Below are 20,991 nucleotides of genomic sequence, written 5' to 3'. Positions count from 1 at the left end.
TCCGACCGTGTATACAGCGCCCTCCCCCCCCAGACATGACGCAGATCTACATGTGCCTAACTGATCCCGCTACGCATGTCCGACCGTGTATACAGCGCCCCCCCCAGACATGACGCAGATCTACACGTGCCTAACTGATCCCGCTACGCATGTCCGACCGTGTATACAGCGCCCCCCCCCAGACATGACGCAGATCTACATGTGCCTAACTGATCCCGCTACGCATGTCCGACCGTGTATACAGCGCCCCCCCCAGACATGACGCAGATCTACACGTGCCTAACTGATCCCGCTACGCATGTCCGACCGTGTATAGGAGATCATCTGATATTTACCCCGAAAATGAATCCACCAATTGTCCCGCACACAGCGATGTCCGATATGTACGTTGCGTAACGTATGATGCCGCTATAGCGCCGAGGACGATTTACCTCCCCGAGCTTTAGTCGCAGCCTCTGGACATGAGGGATAATCATCACATGGGGCCGGGATAGAACAGACTAAAATTGGTGGCTGGGGGTCAACCCGACAATGAACATTTATCAGTTTTATGTGCAATGAGAAAATACAGCTCGGCCAAGTTGTAGATCTACCCCCTATATTATCAGATCCCCATTAATATTGATCCCACAACCCACCGTAGATATTGACACACAGCCCCCCTTGTAGGTAATGCCACACACAGCCCCCGAAACAAAAATTGTACTCCCCTAGCCCGTTCCCACAATGAACGGAGCTGCTCCTAAACCTGTTGAGCAGCCTATGGGACGCTGAGACTGAACCCTTGCGTGATCCGGTCACGTCATCGCTCCTGCAGGGATCTTGTCCCGGCGCTTTACAGGTTGCAGGCCTAACGTGGCCTGTAGCCTAGTGAAAGACAGAGCAGGGAGCTAGCTCCCTGCTCCGCCATAATATTCAACTGTATTTGTGTCCTAAGGATGCAGCCGTGGCACGGGCCACCTCACGCCACTATGGCTGCTATAGCGGTAGTTCCGCCATTGTATGAAACAATGTCACAGATGGCATCGTCTTTGCATCCCTCCATCCTCCCTCTGTACAGGGAATCCCTGTGACATCATTACTGACATCACGGGGGTTCCCTAGCAATCACCCGAATACAGAAGTAGTAGCTTCTGTATTCGGGAACGCTGCGCACAATATGACAACTGTGTTCAGAGTTTTTTGTTACAGGGAATTTATTTCCGCTCTTCGCCGTAGTACGGTTTCGGGCTGTCAGTGTGAAGCCTGATCCTGCCGATGGCACTTAATAAAGAAACGCTCAGGGGGGGGGGGGGGAATAGAAAAAAAACCTGCAATTCCGCCATTGTTCTGTCCGTTCTAAATTTACGCCGTTAACGGTTGCGTAAGTAACATGTTCCCTTTTATTCTGCGATACGATTGCTGCGATGCCGCGGAGATGTAGAGGGTTTTTCTGTTTTAATAGTGTTGCATGATAAACCCTTTTTAACTAAAATGATTGGTTTCTGCATCGCTGCGCTCCCAGAGCCGCAACTTTTTTCTATTTTTCCTTCGAGGTCGCCAAGTGTCCGCTTGTTTTTTGCTGCACGAGGCGTCGTTTTCATTAGTGCCATTTTGTAGTAAATGGGATTATTGATTAACTTAAATTATTTGGGGGCAACGGAAAAAATAGTAATTCCGCCGTTTTTTTGTTTACGGTGTTCAATTTGCGGTTTAAATAACGTATTTTGTTAGGCTTCTTTCGCACTGGCGTTAAAATCAGTTTACCTCTTCTCCGTCACAGGAAGAGCGGATCGATACAGTAAACGAAACGCAACGGTTCCGTTAGAATTGCTATTGATTTCAATGGTGATTCTTTTGTATCTGCTTTCCGTTTGTCGCCGTTCGCTAGGTTTCAGGTTTTTTTAACGGAAACAAGAGTTCTGCAGACTGCACATTTGTTTCTATTCAAAAAAAAAAAACGGAAACCTAGCGAACGGCGACCAACGGAAAGCAACCGATACAAAAGAATCAGCATTGAAATCCATAGCAATTCTAACGGAACCGTTGCGTTCCGTTTACTGTATCGATCCGCTCTTCCTGTGACGGAAAAGAGGTAAACTGATCGTAACGCCAGTGTGAACTTGGCCTTAACTTTATTTTTTGGGTCCTTACGATTGCGGCGATACCATAGATGTTTTTTTATTTTATTTATTTTTTACACTTTTACTAAATAAAACCACTTTTTATGGGGAAAAAATAGTGTTTTAATTTTCTGTGCACCTTTTATAAATTTTTATTTGACATAAATTAATTACATTTTTTTTTTTGTCCCAGTAGGGGACTTCACTTTGCGATCTTTTGATCGCAGATATTATGCTTTGGGACACTTAGACTAGTGTAACACTGATCCATGCCCCTGGCACGGCCTCATAGGTGTATAGTCAGGGCAGGTCTCGGAGCCTTTGTTAGGCCCCCGGCTACAATGGCGGCCCACGATCTTATTTGCGGGCCGCCGATGGGTGACAGAGGAAGCCCTCTCCCTCTCTAAACCACTGCCGTAGTCGATATTGACCGCGGCATCTAAGGGGTTAAAAAGTTGCGCTCAACGGAAACTTCAATCGCTACCGTTAGGGTGTATTCACACGGTGTGGTTTTACCGCTATTTTTGGCCCGCGGCTGAAAACCGTATCAAATCACGCATGCGGTTTTCCCACTCCCGTCTGCGCGGGACACCCGTCCATGTCTTAGACTAGGCCACCATGAATAGGCGGCGTCCTAGCCTAAGGTCCGTTAGTGACCGCCTTATAAAGTGTATCGGTGGTCACTAAGGGGTTAATCTCTCAGCTGACATTAGACCATATATTATATACGGGGCATCGTGACTTGTTCTCTGACCGCTGCTTTCGGAGGAAACATGGACCGGACGTGTTGGATTTCAGCCCGCCGATCCTTTGTTCTCCTGGGGGGGGCGCTGCCGCCCGGGGTGTTCTCTGAGTCCTTGAGAGTGTATGTGGGAGGCGGGTGAGAGAACGGTTTGGTTGGCATCTGTGATGTGCCGCTGTCTCTCTGCCCCTGTTCCCCATGTCTCTCTCTTCTTGCTGCTGCCATGATATATACATTGGAATAAGCCGCTTATCAATAAGCGGCGGCATGCATCAATCTCCAGCGGCCGCCATTTTTTATGGATGAATACACCATCCCGTACACAGGTGCCCGCCGCAGCCTGATTACTTTAAGGTTGTATTCCCCTCATCAGAGCGCAATATTTCACATAGGGGCGACTTCTTATCACACAAAGTCCTGCCCCCCCCCCTCGACATCTCCGCGCATCATTCCGGCTCCGCTGTAGGAGGCGGGCAGGTGTTTGCTTAGCTGTGGCGGCATTGTGTACCTTCTCGGATGCGGCAGATGTTGTGCCAGCCGTACATAAATCTCAGCTCTGCGACGTGAAACGGGCACCGGAGCATTGTTTTGTGCTGGAGTCAAATGGCAGCTTCAAAGATCAACGCAAATTTATGGCCGGAGCGCGGCACAGCGCGCCGCTGTCACATATGGATCATTCCCCTGAAGAATGGCGACTTATTTTTTTCCCTTTGCAAAGTAGAAATTGTAAAGTTTCCGATCTGTTCAGAAAACTCCAAACATTTCTGTAAATTTGTTGGTGGGGGGGGGGGTTATTAAAAACCCTACAAAGGACTAGCGGGCGTGTCCTACTGCACGGTGTAAGGTCTGGGGGTCCTATGTACAGATCAGCACCTGTGATGTAGAAGATGACCAATGCCGGGGTACATGGGGGTGCGATAGACGAGCGTGGTCACCTTCGCTTGTTAGTAGGTAGCTCCCAAATAAATCCAGTTCTAATGGATCTTGCCCTTTAATCGTCGATCATCCAACGATCTAGAACTTCCGCTAGTCCGATAATTGCCCAAACATGGATGTAGAGGCCGGTTATTTATATAGCGCCATCATATTACACATAACAGTAATCATTCTCATCAGTCCCTGTCCCCTGGAGCTTACAATCTAATTTCTTTATCTTACTCGTAGTAGGAAGGCGACTGGTCAATATGGTTTTTGGAATGTGGAAAGAAACTGAAGTCCGCGGACGAGACCCACAAACTCCAGGCAGGCGTGGTTACTTCTCCGATTCAAACCCAGGGTCCCCCAGGAAACCGGCGTTAACCACCGCACTCCCGTTATCACAGCATGTGGCTCTGAAGGATCGGGAGCCTACATTTTTAGATTCAGGTTTCCTTCTTATTTTTTAGACTAAAGTTTTGGTATGGAAATGTCCAATAAGCTGGAAAACTTGACGCTACCTGTCATAGATGCCAGATTATTGTAATGTCGCGGTACGATTACATGCCTTGAGCATGGTGGCACTGTTTTTTTTTATTAACGCCCGTCTTCAGAGCAATGAAGTCCTACAGGTGTATTCACACTGCAGTTTTTAACCGCCTGTGAATACTGGATGTCAAAAAATAGAACATGTTCAATCTTTGGCCGTTTTCATGGACCGTCATAAGAGTCGATGGATGAGTTTTTAACTGCCGCTTTTCAGAAATCAATCCTTGTGACGGCTGTTAAAAGCTGATCCTGGCATTCACGTGGGGACTCCCTGGGCACAGTGCTACTTTAAGTTCTGAGCCCAGGGAAGCTTGTGACCTCACACTCCATATATGGACAGTGATGTCTGGGGCTTTCAACTAAGGAGTCCCCGTTCAGAGCATTGCAAGCTCTCTGGCCGGGGGACTCCTGTCTCAGGAAAGCCATTGATGTCACTGTCCATATATGGACGTCGGGGGCTCCTCCAGGCGCGGAATCCCTGGCCAGTGTGCTATGGCGCTATCTACAGGGGGGTGGCACTTTATAGGTTGGCACTGTCTATGTGGGAAATGGCACGATCTATATGGGCACTATCTACAGGGAGGGAAGTTTTTGGGGTCATTGGGCAATTTGCAGATAAGATAAAGGTTCCTACATCTTGGAGAAAGATTACTTCAGTTGCTGTAAAGTTTGGAGATGAGATGAGCTCTCCCCTCCCCCGCCCTGGTGTTTTTGGAGGCGCAGTCTCATTCGCTGCAGATATTATATTCATTTGTTTGGAAGTGTTTATCTGGAATCTCCTCTATAAAGATGTAATTAGGCCGTATGTCACTCTAATAGGGCCACCGCCGCTAATATTTATACGATGCCGCCTTTTTTTATTTTTTTCGATTTTAATAACAGAGTTAACCTTTTATGATTTTATTTTTAATTTTGCTCGCTTTTATTTACAAGAACATTAAAAATATATTAATATTATTATATGCCCGCGCCAAAGTATAAGTCTGCTTACTATAAACGGAAACCACAACGCTTTAGTGGATCCATCATATGACGAATGCCACCGGCACCCGATGAACCCATCGACTTAAAATGGAGCCTGGCCGATTGTGGCGTCCGTCGTTTTGATGGTAAAAATAGCGATGCACGGGACGGAGGCGTTAATGCAGGTGTGAACAGCGTCTAAAGCTGTGTTCAATATTTAGATTTTTTATTTTGTTGCAGTTTTGCTATGATTTTGCAAAAGCTACGCACAAAAAAAAAAAAAAGTGAATTGACCGAGATGTGTGAAAACCGCCTAAGGAGTAATATCACTGCTTGCTGAGCCCTATAATTATTTATATATTTTTTTAGCACACAATTTTTATTGTCACTTTTTTGTATTTTCGTCACTTTTTTGTATTCTTTTTATTACTTTTTTTATTATTTACTTTATTTTGTATTACTATTTATTTTTATTGTCACTATTTTTATTAATTTTTTGTTTTATTTTGTTACTTTTATTATTATTTATTATTATATATTGTATTATTTATTCCCCCTCCACTATGCAGATAAACTGTTCTGAAAACAAATGTTCTGCAGCTTTTATTTTGACAGATACAGGTATTTACCTGCTCCGTGCGATCGCCCGCCCCTCCCCCGTGCACGTTGCTGATGTATTGATATTACGTCTTGCACAGTTTTGACCCGTTACTTTTTCTTGGTTTTTGACAGGTGGTCAGCGGCTGCCAGGAGAATCTCCAGCACTGGTAAGTGACATACTCCTCACGTATACGCGGTATATGATGTGGGGGGGGGGGGGATATGACGTCACTAGTTCTCACAATATCTATATCTCCCATTGTAATGGGAATAACATCAACAATGATACAAAATGTCTTATTAAAACTGCCCATGTTACACGGAACTTAGTGGGATCGGACGATTACCGCATGTATGGGGGGGGGGTTCCTGTCTCTCTCCCGCAACAGCAGATGTCGCAGGACAGAAGGATCGGGCATGTTGGTTTGTTTGCATGCCGATCCTTTTGTTTCCAGGGTAGAAAAGAGGAGAAGCAGACATGGCGCCCAACCCTGATGTGAACAGCGCCGAATAACAAAAATACTGACGATGGATGAGAAAAAAAATATTACTATTTAAAAAAAAAAACAAAAAAAAACAGCAAAAATAATAGTATGATGAAACTAAATGCAACAATGATGATCTACCAGCTTATTCTATCTGTATAATACTCCAGGAAGATCGCAGAAATAATCCTCATAAAACCGCAGCGATCACAAGAACAGTAACAATAAAAAGAACCACAAAATAGACACAAAAATAACAAAAATGAGGATTATAAAAAGAGCAATGAAAATAATCAAATTATCACAAAGCTATATATATTATATTATGTACCGCGCCGTCTCGGCTGTCCCCTACAGCTGGGGTTTATATCGGGGCAGTGTAACTTGTCTGAGGATTTTGGGGAGGTGGAGACTTTGCACATTTCCAGCCCATGTGTCACATCTGATCTGTTTTCTCTAGGAAGAAGGTAGAAAAAGACTATGATGCGCTACAAGAACGGTTGGGGACCTTGCCTGATAAGCTTTCCTATGATATTATGGTAGGTGCTGTAACCTATATTCTTATATTCTCTTCACTTATTTCTCAGTGCAGTGAAGAAAAAAAAAACACACAAATGGAAACCATCAACAAGTAGGATAGCATTTGCTCCCAAAGCAGTATGGAAACTATCATCAAGTAGGGTAGTCGTTGCTGACGGATCCCATTATGGCAGGCTTATGTTATATGGGTTGTTTCTTTACAATACATTCTCCAAGGAGTTCTGTCGTATGTGGGTTGTGGATCTGATGGTCTAATAACATCTTGTCCATAAATAGAAAATCTCGACTTCTATCGTACCAAAACCGAGCCACACCTGTCCACGGGTTGTCTGGTATTGCAGCCTGGCTCCATTAAAGTAGTTGAAGCTGAGTTGCAATACCAGACACAACCTGAAGACAGGTGTGGCGCTGTTTTTGGATGTTTTTCATATCCTTGACAACCCCTTTAACAGGTGAATTAATGTACATAGAAATAGCCTAGCCGGTGCCTCATATAATAATATATCTACATATTCTGACTATATATATATATAATATCCGTAAATGGAAAGATCCATCATCCACGACAAACCTGCTTCTTGATGGTTTCCAACAACTATATTTATTTTTACTACGTTGTACAGACTAAAAATGTAAAAAAAAAATCTTTTTAAACCTTTTTTTTTTTTTTCTCAGGTCCCTTTTGGACCTCTGGCTTTTATGCCCGGGCGTCTCGTCCAAACCAATGAAGTCACCGTATTACTGGGGGACAACTGGTTCGCCAAATGTTCAGCAAAACAGGCGATGGGTTTAGTGGATCACAGAAAAAAACGTGAGTACAAAAACACAGGCGCCTCCGTTATGAATTATTGTGTGTAGCGCCGACATACGCCACCGCACCGTATACCGATTGTCATGGAATATCCGTCGTCTTTCCATATACAGTCCAATCCCTATAATCCGACCGGTGCCGAATGATCAGATATTGTCAATTATTGGATGGTCTAAGAACCCGTCAGTCCCTTCCGGAGCGGCAGCCGATGATGTCATATTAGTGACATCAGACACCAGTGATCGCTGCCTCTGCCGTTCTATTAGTTTGCACGTCGTCACGTTTGGGGCGACGCTGGTTGATACGGCGACTGGTTACTCTTATCTGATGTATGTACAGTCCTATTGGACGGCACATCGTCCGTTCAGGGTGGCACCGTATAACGTCAGACGCCATGTGCGAGATCAATGCAGGTAAAGGCGCTTTTACACGGACCAATGATCGGCCAAACCCTCGTTCATCGTCTGATCGGCTCGTTTATGCAGCATAAAATATTATCATTGTCGGCTGCGCATCTCCCGGTGTAAACAACGATGCGCTGCCGACAGGATGGAAATGTACGGGGACGAGGGATCGGGGTAACGAGCGATCATCCCCATACGTTACTGATCATTGCTCCTTGTGAAAGAGCAAACGAGCGCCGATCAACCAGCTGTCCAGTTGATCGGCGCTCGTTTTTACGGACGTGTAATCGGGACCCTCCGGTCTATCACTGGTTCCTTGGGAGATATAATCCCATTATTAGGGTTGAGATTGGCGCACAGATTACAATTGTCCAGTATTTCATGTCGGGGCTGTGATTGTTATGGCCTCTGTTTATAGGAATACGAGTTGGAAGTAGAATTTTTTTCCTTCGTCACCGGGAGTTCATCGCCACCCGTCAGTTTTCTTTCGGTCATGCGTCGCTGTAAGGCCTTCACTCGAAGATTTTCCGCCACCGTTTGGGGTGACCCTTTTTCCCAGCTCGGTGCGCTATGGGGTGATATATTTTTGTGGTTGCTGCCGATCCATTATATAGACATGTCGTATCCCCTTTTGCCTGCATGTAATCTGGCAGTCTCCGATCTCCCCATTAACCAGTATCGGGGCGGTTCTCTGGTATAATAGGAAGGTACGCTGCGGGATCGGTCTTGTCAGGACAAATATTCTGCTGTGCTAGACGGGGGTTACAATGGGGTGTAACTGGGAGAGTTCCCTATATCAATATTCATACCCCTATATATATATATATATATGTGTGTGTTTGCTCTCGGACTGCGGTCTGGTCAGTACTGTGATTCCCTATGAACCTAAGGAAAGAGACCCGAGAGATTCTAGATACATTTGTAATGCTGGGTCAAGTCTGGCAGAATTTCTGGACTGTCAGATGCCGGATTAATAGAATTACATTAAAGGGATTGTGGCACAAAGCGCATGTATCCCCTATCCACAGGACCGGGGATACATGTGTGATCGCTGGGACCCCAAGCGATAAGGTGAACCGGGAACCGAAAGGCCCACGAAGTCCTCCGGGCGCATCTTGGGTCTTCCGGTTTCTGCATCCGGCAGCTCCATAGAAATTATTGGCGCGCCGGTCGCGCTTGTGCCCACGAGTGACCGGCGCTTCATTTCTATGGAGCTGCCGGACACAAAACCCGGAGGTCCCAAGATGCCCATGGAGGACTTTCAGTTCCCCGTTCTCTTTATTGCTGGGGGTCCCTGCGGTCTGACCCCAGCGATCACACATGTATCCCCGTTCCTGTGGATTGTGGCAGAACCCCTAAAGGGGTTGTCCAGTCCTAAGAGATTGATGACATCTCCTCAGGTCCGACTCCTGGCACCCCCGCCCATCAGCGGTTTTAAAGGGGCCGCGATCGCTCGTACCCCATCTGTTCGTGTTGTGAATCACTGACACATTTGTGGTTCACACTATTAGGCCCTGTTCACACTGAGCAATTTGTATGCAGAAAAAAAATCTGGTTTAAAATTCCTTCAGGAATTTTGAGGCAGATTTTGACCTGCCTGCGTTTTTTTGTTTTTTTTGAGGGCCGCAGGCAAAAAACACAGCGGAAAATGCTTTTTCAGGCTCTTATTGGGAGGTCAGAGGCGGAGCCACGGCAAGAAAGGACATGCCGCTTTTTTTCCGGCTAAAAACCCCCCAGGAAAAGAAAACGCCTCTGCCTCCCATTGAAATCAATGGGAGGCGATTTTGAACATTTTTTGGCTCAGTCAGACGCGGTTAAAATCGGCGCCAAAAAACTGAACATACCGGTCCAGCCTCCTCCCCTGCAAGTGTCCGCGATTCACAGGACGAGCAGGTTAGGAATTAAGGAGCAATATTCGTACGAGTGCCGCGGCCCCTTTAAAGCAGCTGATCGGCGGGGTGTCGCGAGTCAGACCCCACCAAACCGGTATTCATCCCCAATTCTGAGGATAGGCCATAGATTTATTATGACTGGAAAACCCCTTTATACAGGGACAAGTCTTTGGATGTTAGACCTTAGTAAATGGCGCAACAAATCCCCTATCAACACACAATGCTGATTTGCCATTCAGGGGTCTGGAAAAGCTGGGTGACCACCCCTGCTCTTTCTGTCTCTGGGAAAGCTGGATGACAACCGCGAAACGGCGTGATAACCTTTCTATAGGGAGAGGACAACCCTCAATTCACTGGGATGTTTTATTCATAGGGTTAAATTGCCTTAAAGGGGAACTCCAGTAATTGCTGCGTGATTGAACGGGGGCCCTGCAGGCTAGATGGTGGATAGACCGGGTACGGCCTTATTGTTTTTGCTTTGAAATAATGAGTGGGGGGTGGTACTTGCACAGAGGTGGGCGTGGTCTTCCTGCCAGAGGTTAGGGGGTATGTATACTTTTGCAACCATTATATATTTTTATTTTTTTTAACATCCCTCCAATGCATTCTAAATAAAAAATAAAAAAAAGAAATGAAGAAAGTTTACAAATCGTCTACATTTAAAATCTCCTACCGTTTTGTGTATTCAGCTCCTATGCAGACCTGTGTGTCTCCATGGTAGCAGTCATGTGTCCCCCCTCCTTCTTGATAATGTAACAGTCTGTAGAGTGTAACACGTGACTGCAGGATCGGACTACACAGGGTTTGTTTATAGTCTAACCATGGAGACACATAGCTCTGCATAGGAGTTGCATACACAAAACGGTAGGTATTTTGAATCTCTTTTTTTGATACATTTCAGCAATAAGACGACGCTGCAGAAGTCTCCACACCCTTTACATGACCCGTAATAACCGGCAGCACGGAGAGAAGTCGTCTGAGGGAACGGCGCTCCCCGCGCTTCATCTTCCCCTGCTGATTGAGGGAGATGCTAATCAGGAGCGTAAATGCTCCACGTCCCAATCTATATCCTGCTCAGGCGATGATGGCGCCGGCATCGGGGAATACGCAGATTATCTCCCAACTACAGTCAGACTGGGACGTCACCGATCACGCAGGGTTTATTTTAAGGCCGCGACTTTACCGTCTGATAATCAACTGCGACCGGAAAAACCTCCTGCAGCGACACCTCCCGAACCAGGTCTGAGAGGACGTCATGTGGCGTGAGGGAGGCATCAGTGGCACCCAGCTTTCCTAGACTCCTGACTGGTAAATCTCCCTAGTATTCAGTCATATGGGATTGAGGGATGCTTCAGTGGCACCCAGCTTTCCTAGACTCCTGACTGGTAACTCTGTGTATTCATGCAGTCATATGGGAGTGAGGGGTGCATCATTTGCACCCAGCTTTCCAAGACTTCTAACTGGTAAATCTGCCTAGTATGCCCTCATATGGGAGTGAGGGGGGCATCACTGGCACCCAGCTCTCCTATACTCCTGATGGGAAAATCTGTTTAGCCATATATGAACAAGGTGTGTCTCTGGCATCCAGCTTTCCTAGACTTCTGATGGGAAGATCTGTCTACTTAAGCAGCGATCAATTCTGCTCTCCTATATCACTGCATGGCTGGTCAGATTCATAGTTTGGGAAAGGTGGGTGACAATCCGTTTGGATGCTATTCCAGCTCTCAAGGGCCGACACCCAGCTTTCTCGTACTCCCAAATGCCAAATCTTTCTGGTTGTGCAGTCGTGTGGGGGGGCTGCGTCTATGAATATATACAATGCATTCCCATCTCTATATGACTAGGCAAATTTGGTATTCAGGAACTTGAGAAAGCTGGGTGACCCCTAGAATGATAGTTCTAGCTGTTTCTGGGAAAGCTGGGTGAGGGAGGATGGAGTTTTGCACAACTTGTAATTGCTGGGGGTGTCTGGATTTTGGGGTGCCGTGCTCCTCCAGTATTGATGTCGTGTGGCGGGATGTAGGCGCTTGCTGTCAGGTGTCGCTCGCTCGCCGCCTCTGACGTTTTCGCAGCACAATTGATTATCCGTAAGTTACAATGTAATAGAAAATGAGACTTCAATGGGTTTGTGGCGATTGTGCAGGAGACTCCTCGGGGGACCCTCGGGTTAGAATATTCGCAGTTCTGCAGCGCAATCCCCAGACGCCCGCGGCCGTCTCCTCAGTCAGCTTCAAGTTGGTTTCTCTGCTGCGATGAACGACTTGTGGGTTTGAATCCTCCCGGGATCGACGTTTGTCTTTGTCGTCTTCCACCTCGGCATACAGCGCTCCCGGCCGCTCCCGATCCTGCATCAGTCTGACAGATCAACGTCTCTATTACCTGCCAGTGAATTGCCTAAGGAGCAACTCCATGCCAAAAATACCTGTATGTGGAAAAAAAAAAACATATGGGACAATTAAAAATCCTAAACACTGCTTGCTTTCAGTGAATGGGGACATTCCAAAAGTGGGGAACATCCATACATACTTGCTATTTCTTTCAAGTTCGGTTTTGCTACAGTTGCATCCAGTCCACACAATCCATTTGAAAGTCCAAACTCCCGACTGATACATTTTCCTGCTGTGATACATTGTAACAAACTATAAGGATGGGAGAGAGATTTGTGCTGGTCCTAGACCATTATTTAGACTGAATACAATTGTAACAAACCTTCAGCTGTCAGGTGTATTAGGTCAGGTTTCTCTGGATGTACAAATTATTTTTTTTCTGTTCACTGACAGCAAGCCAAGCAAATTGGCGAGGTTTTGAAAAACTGTATAAGAAAGTTGTAGAACTTTTTATTATGTAGTGACTAAGCTTCCGGTGAACCCCGTCACTGATCGCACCCCGGGTGTAGTAGGAGCTGCGGTACTACACAACCAAGATAGTGGTCACCCAGCTTTCCTACAGTCCTGAACGCCAGATCTGCCCCTCTCCAATATCTCTGTGCTACCAGGCAGATGTTATTCAAGGCTTTAGAAAACCAGTGGCAGCTATTGTAGTGGCCATATCGGTTGTCACCCAGCTTTCCAACACCCCTGAATACCGAATCTGCCTAGTTGTGCAGTGAATGGAGGTGATTGCCCTCTTCTCTCCATGTACCGCTGCACTATTAATCAGATTTTTCATTCAGGATGCTAGGAAAGCTTGGTGGCTACCCAGTCCAGAGCTGTAATGGTGGTCACCCAGCTTTCCTACAGTCCTGAATACCAAAGTTGCTTCTTTAATATTGCTGCTTCCGGGCAAACTCACTACTCAGAATTCTAGGCAACCGTACCCTACTGGGAGCTGTAATGTCGGCCATATTGATTGTCACCCAACTTTCCTACAGTACTGAATACCAAATCTGTCTAGTTGTTCAGTGATAGACGTAATCGCACTATTCTCTCTCCAGTATCTCTGCACTATTAATCAGATTTTTCATTCAGGATGCCAGGAAAGCTAGGTAGCTACTCCAGTCAAATATGGGCATGCCGGTTGTCACCCAGCTTTCCCAAATCTTCCTAGTTGTACAGCGATGGAGGTGATTGCCCTCTTCTCTCCAGTACCGCTGCACTATTAATCCGATTCTGTTCAGGACCCTTGGGAAGCGGCTACCCCAGTCACTGCTGTAATGATGGTCATATCCGTTGTCACCCAGCTTTCTAACAGTCCTGAATACTAAATCTGCCCCGCTCCAATATCACTGCACTACTAGGCAGACTTGCTGATCAGTAGTCTAGCGAATAACACCCTGATGGGACCTGCATTTCAGCCATATTGATTGTCACCCAGCTTTCCCAGAAACAGATACAACTGACAGACGTCTGGAGACCATCAGCATGGAGGTTCCTTGGTGCAGGAAGGGCTATTACCCCCATAGAAGACAATCAGGGGAGAGCAAAGAAATGTCTTGAGCCGGGATATAAGGCTCAGGGTGAGCCGGGATATAAGGCTCAGGGTGAGCCGGGATATAAGGCTCAGGGTGAGCCGGGATATAAGGCTCAGGGTGAGCCGGGTGTCAGGACGTCAGTGAAGTGTCGCAGTCGGCGAGTTATTTGCAGCGCTCCGGGATTGTGCTGCGGGTACAGATCGCGGCTGCCGCGTCCTGGCATTCCCAGGTCTATCTGGAAGACGTTTGCGAATATCTCCGCATTGTCTTATTTTATGTTTTTTTTTTTTTTTCTTCTTGCCTGGCAATAATAAACGTGAAGGGTGGGGGATGGGTGGGTCGTAATTACCTCCTTTCCATTTTGCTGCTTTCCAAACGCGTCGCACATATTAAGCTGTTAAAGTTCTTTAAAAGACTTTGATTTTTTTACTCACCAAAAATAGCAATAACATCTCACAAGGCGGCATAAATATCCTGGCATAAGAAATAAAAAAAAACGTATTCCGAGCTGCTTAGCATAAGAAAAGAAATCATTGGGAGACGAGATGTGGGGGGAGGGGGGACCTTTCTATAAAAGAGCAAATTATCAGGATCATTGAAATAAGGAATCTGGAGGCGCTCGCCGTTCATTGATTTGATATAAGACACCGGAATCATTTGGAAGGGTAATCGGCGGTGGCGGTAAACACGCGGTTACGATCCTCCGTGAAATCAGTTCTACCGGCTTTATATAGAGTCAAGTGCCTTTAATCTGGAACCCCATAATCTGTCAGGGAAAGAGTTAATGAGATATCGTTGGGGGGGGGGGGGCAGTGACCAGAAGGCGTTTTTAGACGCCCTGCGACGATGCTAATGACTGTCGATCGTTGATGGTGTAAGGAGCAGAAAATAATCCCGGAGTCGTCTGCTAAGGAAGTTGTAAAAAATTCTATGTAATCTGTTTCTCGGAAAGCTGGGTGACTACCAGTACGGAAACCACATTGAGCCACGCTTTCTAGGTTGTCAGACAGAAGCAAGAAGCGGATATTTGGCTATTCCTGCTTCCGGGAAAGCTGGGTGCCAAGTCAATAGTGTTTGATATTGCAGTCCTGCCTAGTGAAGTGATGCATGATCTGCTCCTATATGCGTCTTTAGCTCATTCAGGGGTCTGGGAAAGCTGGGTGACAACCAATATAGCCCCCGTTACAGCCCCCAAGTTGAGCCGCGCTCCATAAGTTGTCAGACAGACAAGAAGCGGATATTCGGCTTTTTCTTAGTGATCTGCTTCTGGGAAAGCTGGGTGCCAAGTCCATATTGATGTCACTGCAGTCTCGTCTAGTGACCCACGGGTGACAACCAATGTTGGAGCTGGAATTGGAGCCATACTGGTCGTCAGAAGAAACCAAGAAAAACGCGATCCAGCCGTTTCATGGTTATATCTGTGTCTGGGAAAGCTGGGTGACAACCAATATGGCCTCCATTACAGCTTCTGGCGGGGTTGTCACTCGGCTTTCCCATACTTCTGAATGGCAAATCTTTGAGGGATGTACTGCTGCAGTACAATTTGCTATTCAGGAGTCTTAAAAAGCTGGGTGACAACCCCTGTAGGTGGGTATAGGTGGCCATATTAGTTGTCGTCCAGCTTTTAAACATACAGATAAATCTGCTCTGCTATTTCTTGGTTATCAGTTTCTGGGAAAGCTGGGTTACAACCAATAACCATCTACAGGGGTTGTCATCCAACTTCCTAAGTCTCCTGAATGGCAGATCTGTCCCGTTACGCAGTGTATGTTTGTACATTGCGGATAAGATAAGTTGCCCCTCGTCCTGATTCCACAGACGTCTTATTACCATGAGACGTGCCAAATAACAGACTCTACTCTGCTGCATCTGCATCTGCAGCAGAACGTCCTCCCTGATTGACGTCTGTCAAAAGTTATTTTCTAAATGTGAAACGTTTTCAGGACTCGGGCGCAGTGTCTCGTCCTTTCCCAGAGGTGGCGCTGTTGCAGTGTGTGCAGAATTAACAGCTGGCACCAATTTCATTCAAAATAAATCCAAAAACTTCCTTCAAGTCATTGGCTGCACAGATGGGAGCGGGGCCGCCCCTCGTGTCCCCTCCCCCGCTCCCGGAATGTCACATATAGCTGTCTTTATCATTGCGGAAGATCGTGCCAGGAAACCTCTCCTATGAAATTGTCTTTCTAGAGCAGCCAAAACCCTCGTAGCTTTAATGGCGTGTCTGTCCGGCATCTGCTCTCACATCCGGTGCCGCACTCCAGAGCACGCGGGCGGCGGGCGAGACGCTGGTTCTTACACATCGGCATATAAAGGGGCGATCACCACTGGTAACATCGAGGCGACACTGTCCCATATACAACATGCGTGGAGGCCAAAAGCTGTGTTGCATAAGTTAGTGACCCCCCCACCCCCGATTGTATAAGTTAGTGATCCCCCTGTTGCATAAGTTACTGACCCCCCCCCCCCCCCTTGTTGTATAAGTGAGTGGCGGGCGTATTCTGCTGCATATAAAGGCTGCGGGCGGCTGAGATGTGGGAAATCTCTTAGGGTTTCGTTATTCTCTAAGGGCGCAGGGATGTAAATTCAGAACTGATCCTGGGAAAGCTGGGTGACTACCAATAAAGCTGGGTGCCAAGTCCATATTGATGTCATTGCAGTCTCGCCTAGTGATACACGGGTGACAGCCAATGTTGGACCTGGAATTGGAGCCATACTGGTCGTCGGAATTGCTGCCATTACAGTTCCGGCATGCTTCACCTTTCACCCAACTTTTCCTGGAGGCAGACTGCTCATCTGTGCAGCAACACAGGTAACGTGTGCTCTGCAGAAGTCAAGGAAAGCTGGGTGGCAGTCCTCGCTGTAAAAGTGGCCATGCTGTCACCCAGCTTTCCCAGGAACCGATCCATTTGACCAGCGCTTCCTACAGATCACCCTCCCCCACACACACCACACCCAGCCCCAATGATTATGGTAATGCTACCGTTAACCCCGGCGTGAATCGATCAGCGTTTTTACGGGCGGCACGAGACCTCCTCGACTGTGTCCTCCACTATCCGCGTCCAGCGCTCTTTTGGACGTTAAACTAAACCTCGCCGTTCTAATACCCGCACTCGACGCTCGTGAGACTCCCCGGCTGCTGCCAGACACTTGTGGTTTGATCTTGAGTATCGCAGATGACTCTTCAACGACTTTCCCGTGACGGATCGCGGAGGACGCATAACGAGAAAACCTCCACGGCGAGCCGCTAATTGGAGACCAAAGACGAGACGTGACCATATTCCCCCGGCGATCATTGCAGACCCTTCCCAGCCACCTAACCCCTCTGCATAAATATACACCCCCCCCCCAACCCGGACAAGCCGCTCCAGCCACGAAGAGGTTAAATGGTAATGCTAAACAGCTGTCAGCTGCGACGCGCGGCCGCGAGACGCCTATTTAATAACCTCCCGGTTTAGAACAGGCCGAGGCTTCTGCAGCTCAAGTATTGATATTTTTTTAAAGATCCGCAAGGAGGGGCGGGGGAGGGTAGAGCTTAACGTATGTAAATTTGCCGTAGCCTCTAATTTTTATTGATTTAAAAAAAAAAAAAAAAAAAAAAGACACTGGTGGAAGGAAAATAATAATAGAATGCGGCCGCTCATTAAGATCCATATATAATAATGTCACAAGGTCGCAGGCCGGCGCTGGGGATGCGCTTCGTGAACGCCGGCCGAATTATTGTAAGACGTGACTTTATGCCGAGCGAGGAATCCGATATTTTGTCTTTGTTAAAGCTCCGCTTTTAAAGTCGTTTTTTGCATTGCGGTTTTTATAGAACGCGGTCACGTTCCGGTGCGATCTGTCCGGGCCGTGGCTCTATAAATGGCGGCGCTGACCTGATCTTCAGACTTCACGGCCGTCTACGTTATTGATAAAGGACGAGAAGCTTCAGAAAGCCCAAAATAAAGACTTAAAACAAAATTTGCTGCTACAGTAAAACTCCTTTTAAAATGACATTGGATAATCCGGAAAAATCTGCTAATTCGGCACGTGTTTCTAGCGCGGTGCGGCAATGGAGGCAGAAGAACAAATTAGGAAATGATGCGACAAGTGTTGAGTTTTCTTCCTGCACGTTCTCTATTATTACTGGTGTTTTTATAGACCGTCCTATGGCCATCCAATAATCCAGAATATTCGGTAATCCGGCATCTAGCAGGTCCGATTGATGTTGGATTAACACAAAAAAAAATAATCACTTTTTTTTAGGTTTTTCGTAATTGGGTTCACTCTTCAACTTCTGGTCAGTTCTGTTCAGATTATCAGACTTTCTGAGTTATTGGATAGCGGTTTAAAGGAATTTCACCATAATTTTTCGGAGAGATGGCGACCTCACTCAGGAAGAGGAACGATATTTCAATTTGGCCATTGATTTGTGGATTTAGGGAATGAGATTGAAGGCTTTAGAGAGGCAGAAATGGAATGAGCGTCGTTCAGTGGTCTGCAACCTGTGGCTCTCCAGCTGGTTACAAACTACAACTCCCAGCATGCTGGGAGTTGTACTTTCACAATGGCTGAAGAAACCGGTGCCCTATAAACACCATGGACACATGAGCCTCCCCTGTAGTGCTTCTGATGCTGCACCCAAGTCTCCGTAACCTGCGCTAAAACTCCTCCAGTGTCATCAACTTTTGCTTTCTCTTGACTTGTATGACTGCCCCCATCATTCACTAAATCCACCTCATCATTTCCACCGCCAGATAAAATCTATATAGCAGTTCAACGTGACAGTGAAAAATAACCGTATAATCTTGGGTTTTACGGTGGGTGTCACCCCCCCCCCCCCACTGACACAAATCCAGAAAGTTTAACATTTCTTTTTTTTTTTTACCGCGATTTCCCAGTAGTTGTGGAAAATAAAGTTCCGCCTTAATATACCCCAAATAGGACCTGTCACTGAACTGGTTTACTCACCTGAATATCGCAGTCGCCCTGATTCCAGCGATGTTTTTCCCTTTCCCCTAGACCCTCCCGTTCCAGAGATACGGCCCACTGTTATGTTGGCTCCCCCTCTGCTAATTTGCTGGAGTTAGTCAACAGGGCGGAGCTAGCTTCCCTGCCTCTGATGCTGACCAATCAGCACGAGGCATCTTGAGGGTAGATCCTGCCCTGTTGGGTAACTACAGCAAATTAGCATAGAGGGAGCCAACATAACAGTGGGCCGTATCTCTGGAACGGGAGGGTCCAGGAAAAAATGAAAAACAGCGATGGAATCGGGGAGACCGCGCCATTCAGGTGAGTAAACCAGTTTGACATAGTGACAGGTCCTCTTTCAAGAAAAAAAAACAATTAGAAAAAAAGGTCTACTCTCTACATATTGATTCTCATTCTGACATCTTTTATGATGGGGGGGGAGACAAAAAGTTCACATCAGTGAAGGCTTTGTTTAGTATAGGGGGATGGGTTGTAATATAATTAATAATTTATTATTATTAGAATTAAGAAACATTAAAAAAAAAAACCCCGAACATCACGCCATCATGTTTACTTCTCCGTTGCCAACTTTCCCGTTGTAATATTTTCCAGTCGTCTTGGGTGGGGGTGGGGGAGGGGGGGAGGATAAGAGAGAAAAAAAAAGTTATTGATTTGACCTCCTACCTAAAATAATGTTCTTCAGATCTGGAGCTGGTTAGACACATTATCTTGCCGGGTTCAGTGAAGCAAAAACATTCCACAACCTCAACCTTTTCCCTGACCCGCCGCTTTTAACAACTGCCGACACCGTTTTGTGCTGTTATGTGACCAGGCACCGATGAAATCTGTCAAACAGCTTCTTGAGTTATTAGGCTGTCTGAGTCTGACCTTTCTGCAATCAAAGATATATGACTTAAGGGCTCGGATTTGCCATGGCAACCGGTCCAATTTGCCGCCGTGAGAAAAGGTCTAATTGTTGCAGAAATTTAATGATCTAGAGCGACATCAGGGCTGCGAGATTTTATGAACTGTTTACACCGTAATTTTCATTTTGTTAATGCCATCTTCTTCTTCTTTTTTTTTTTTTTTTCTTCTCCCCGTATTGTAACCCGTTCGTTTCTCTCGCAGCAACAGCTGTCTGCGCCCAGGAGAAGCGGAAAATATAAAAAATCAGCTGTGGCTTTATTGAGATGATTGCAGAGTCGGGTGTATTTTGGGAGCGCTTTCCGCTGCCAGATATTATTAACGCTTAGGTTTTTGCAATGTTAATTAAGGAGAGGCGAGACCGAAAAGCCCTGAGTGCCTGACTTATGAGAAAAAAAAAATCAAAAATTTCCAAAAATAAAAAAAAGGAGCTTTATCTTCCGGAGTCATAATTTGACCATTGCAAGATATATATATGGATATATTTTTTTTTTACATAGACATTTATAAGGGGGGGGGGGCAGCATATTGGAAGTGTCCATTTTTGCGGGTCATCAGCGGTGACATGCCAGTCTCGCAGGGTACGTGGGGACAGTGTCCTTAATACGGTAGGACAATGGCTGGAATTAGTGCACCAGACGGGAAAGAAAACAGCCGATGAGAAGGTCTCTCTCTGAACGCCGCAGATCACTGTCCGGTGCCCGAGGAGAGATCCGCTCTTCCAGTCAGTGGATTTTTAAACATTATATTTTTTTTTGTATGGTAAATAGGACCCGGTTGCCCGTAGGTTCACGTACGGCCGCTGGGACTTAGAGCTTTGGTTTTACCATTGGCGTTATTTAAGCGCACGCAGAGTTGCGTAATGCATTGCTGTGACCTTAAAGGGCAATGTTTTTGGATAAAGGGGTTGTCTGATTTTTTTTTTTTTTTTTACTATCTCTGACCATAGGCCCCATTAAGACTTGAGGTAATGGCGATCCTCAATCAGGACCCCCCCCCCTCTCTATTCGCTAAAGATGCAGACCGTTATTGTGAACAATTGGGGTTGGATTATGATGGGCCGTCTATGGCGTACTGTTAGGTTAATTGTAAGATACTATTTTAAAACCAGGACGACTGCACCTCTGTCTCCAATGTTTACAATGTGAGCAGCTGAATGTAGGCAGTGCGATTGACCGCTTTTCTCCCAGGCTCGTATGCCACA

At 46.4% G+C, this 20,991-nt stretch overlaps 1 protein-coding gene across 1 annotated transcript in view; it reads left to right on the top strand.

The window, feature by feature from the left end:
* Nucleotides 1–20,991, top strand: part of URI1 (URI1 prefoldin like chaperone) — a 48,230-nt gene that overhangs the window by 11,991 nt on the left and 15,248 nt on the right. The window contains exons 2-4 of the mRNA XM_075838405.1: nucleotides 6,004–6,038; nucleotides 6,817–6,895; nucleotides 7,572–7,707. Of these exons, the coding sequence (XP_075694520.1) occupies nucleotides 6,004–6,038; nucleotides 6,817–6,895; nucleotides 7,572–7,707 (250 nt within the window). The remainder of the gene's footprint in view (nucleotides 1–6,003; nucleotides 6,039–6,816; nucleotides 6,896–7,571; nucleotides 7,708–20,991) is intronic.

This window comes from Rhinoderma darwinii, chromosome 9, assembly GCF_050947455.1.
Source record: "Rhinoderma darwinii isolate aRhiDar2 chromosome 9, aRhiDar2.hap1, whole genome shotgun sequence".
In the NCBI taxonomy this organism is placed as follows: domain Eukaryota; kingdom Metazoa; phylum Chordata; class Amphibia; order Anura; family Rhinodermatidae; genus Rhinoderma; species Rhinoderma darwinii.
The sequence above is the reverse complement of the archived record's forward strand: the minus strand, read 5'-3'. Positions and strand labels throughout refer to the sequence as shown.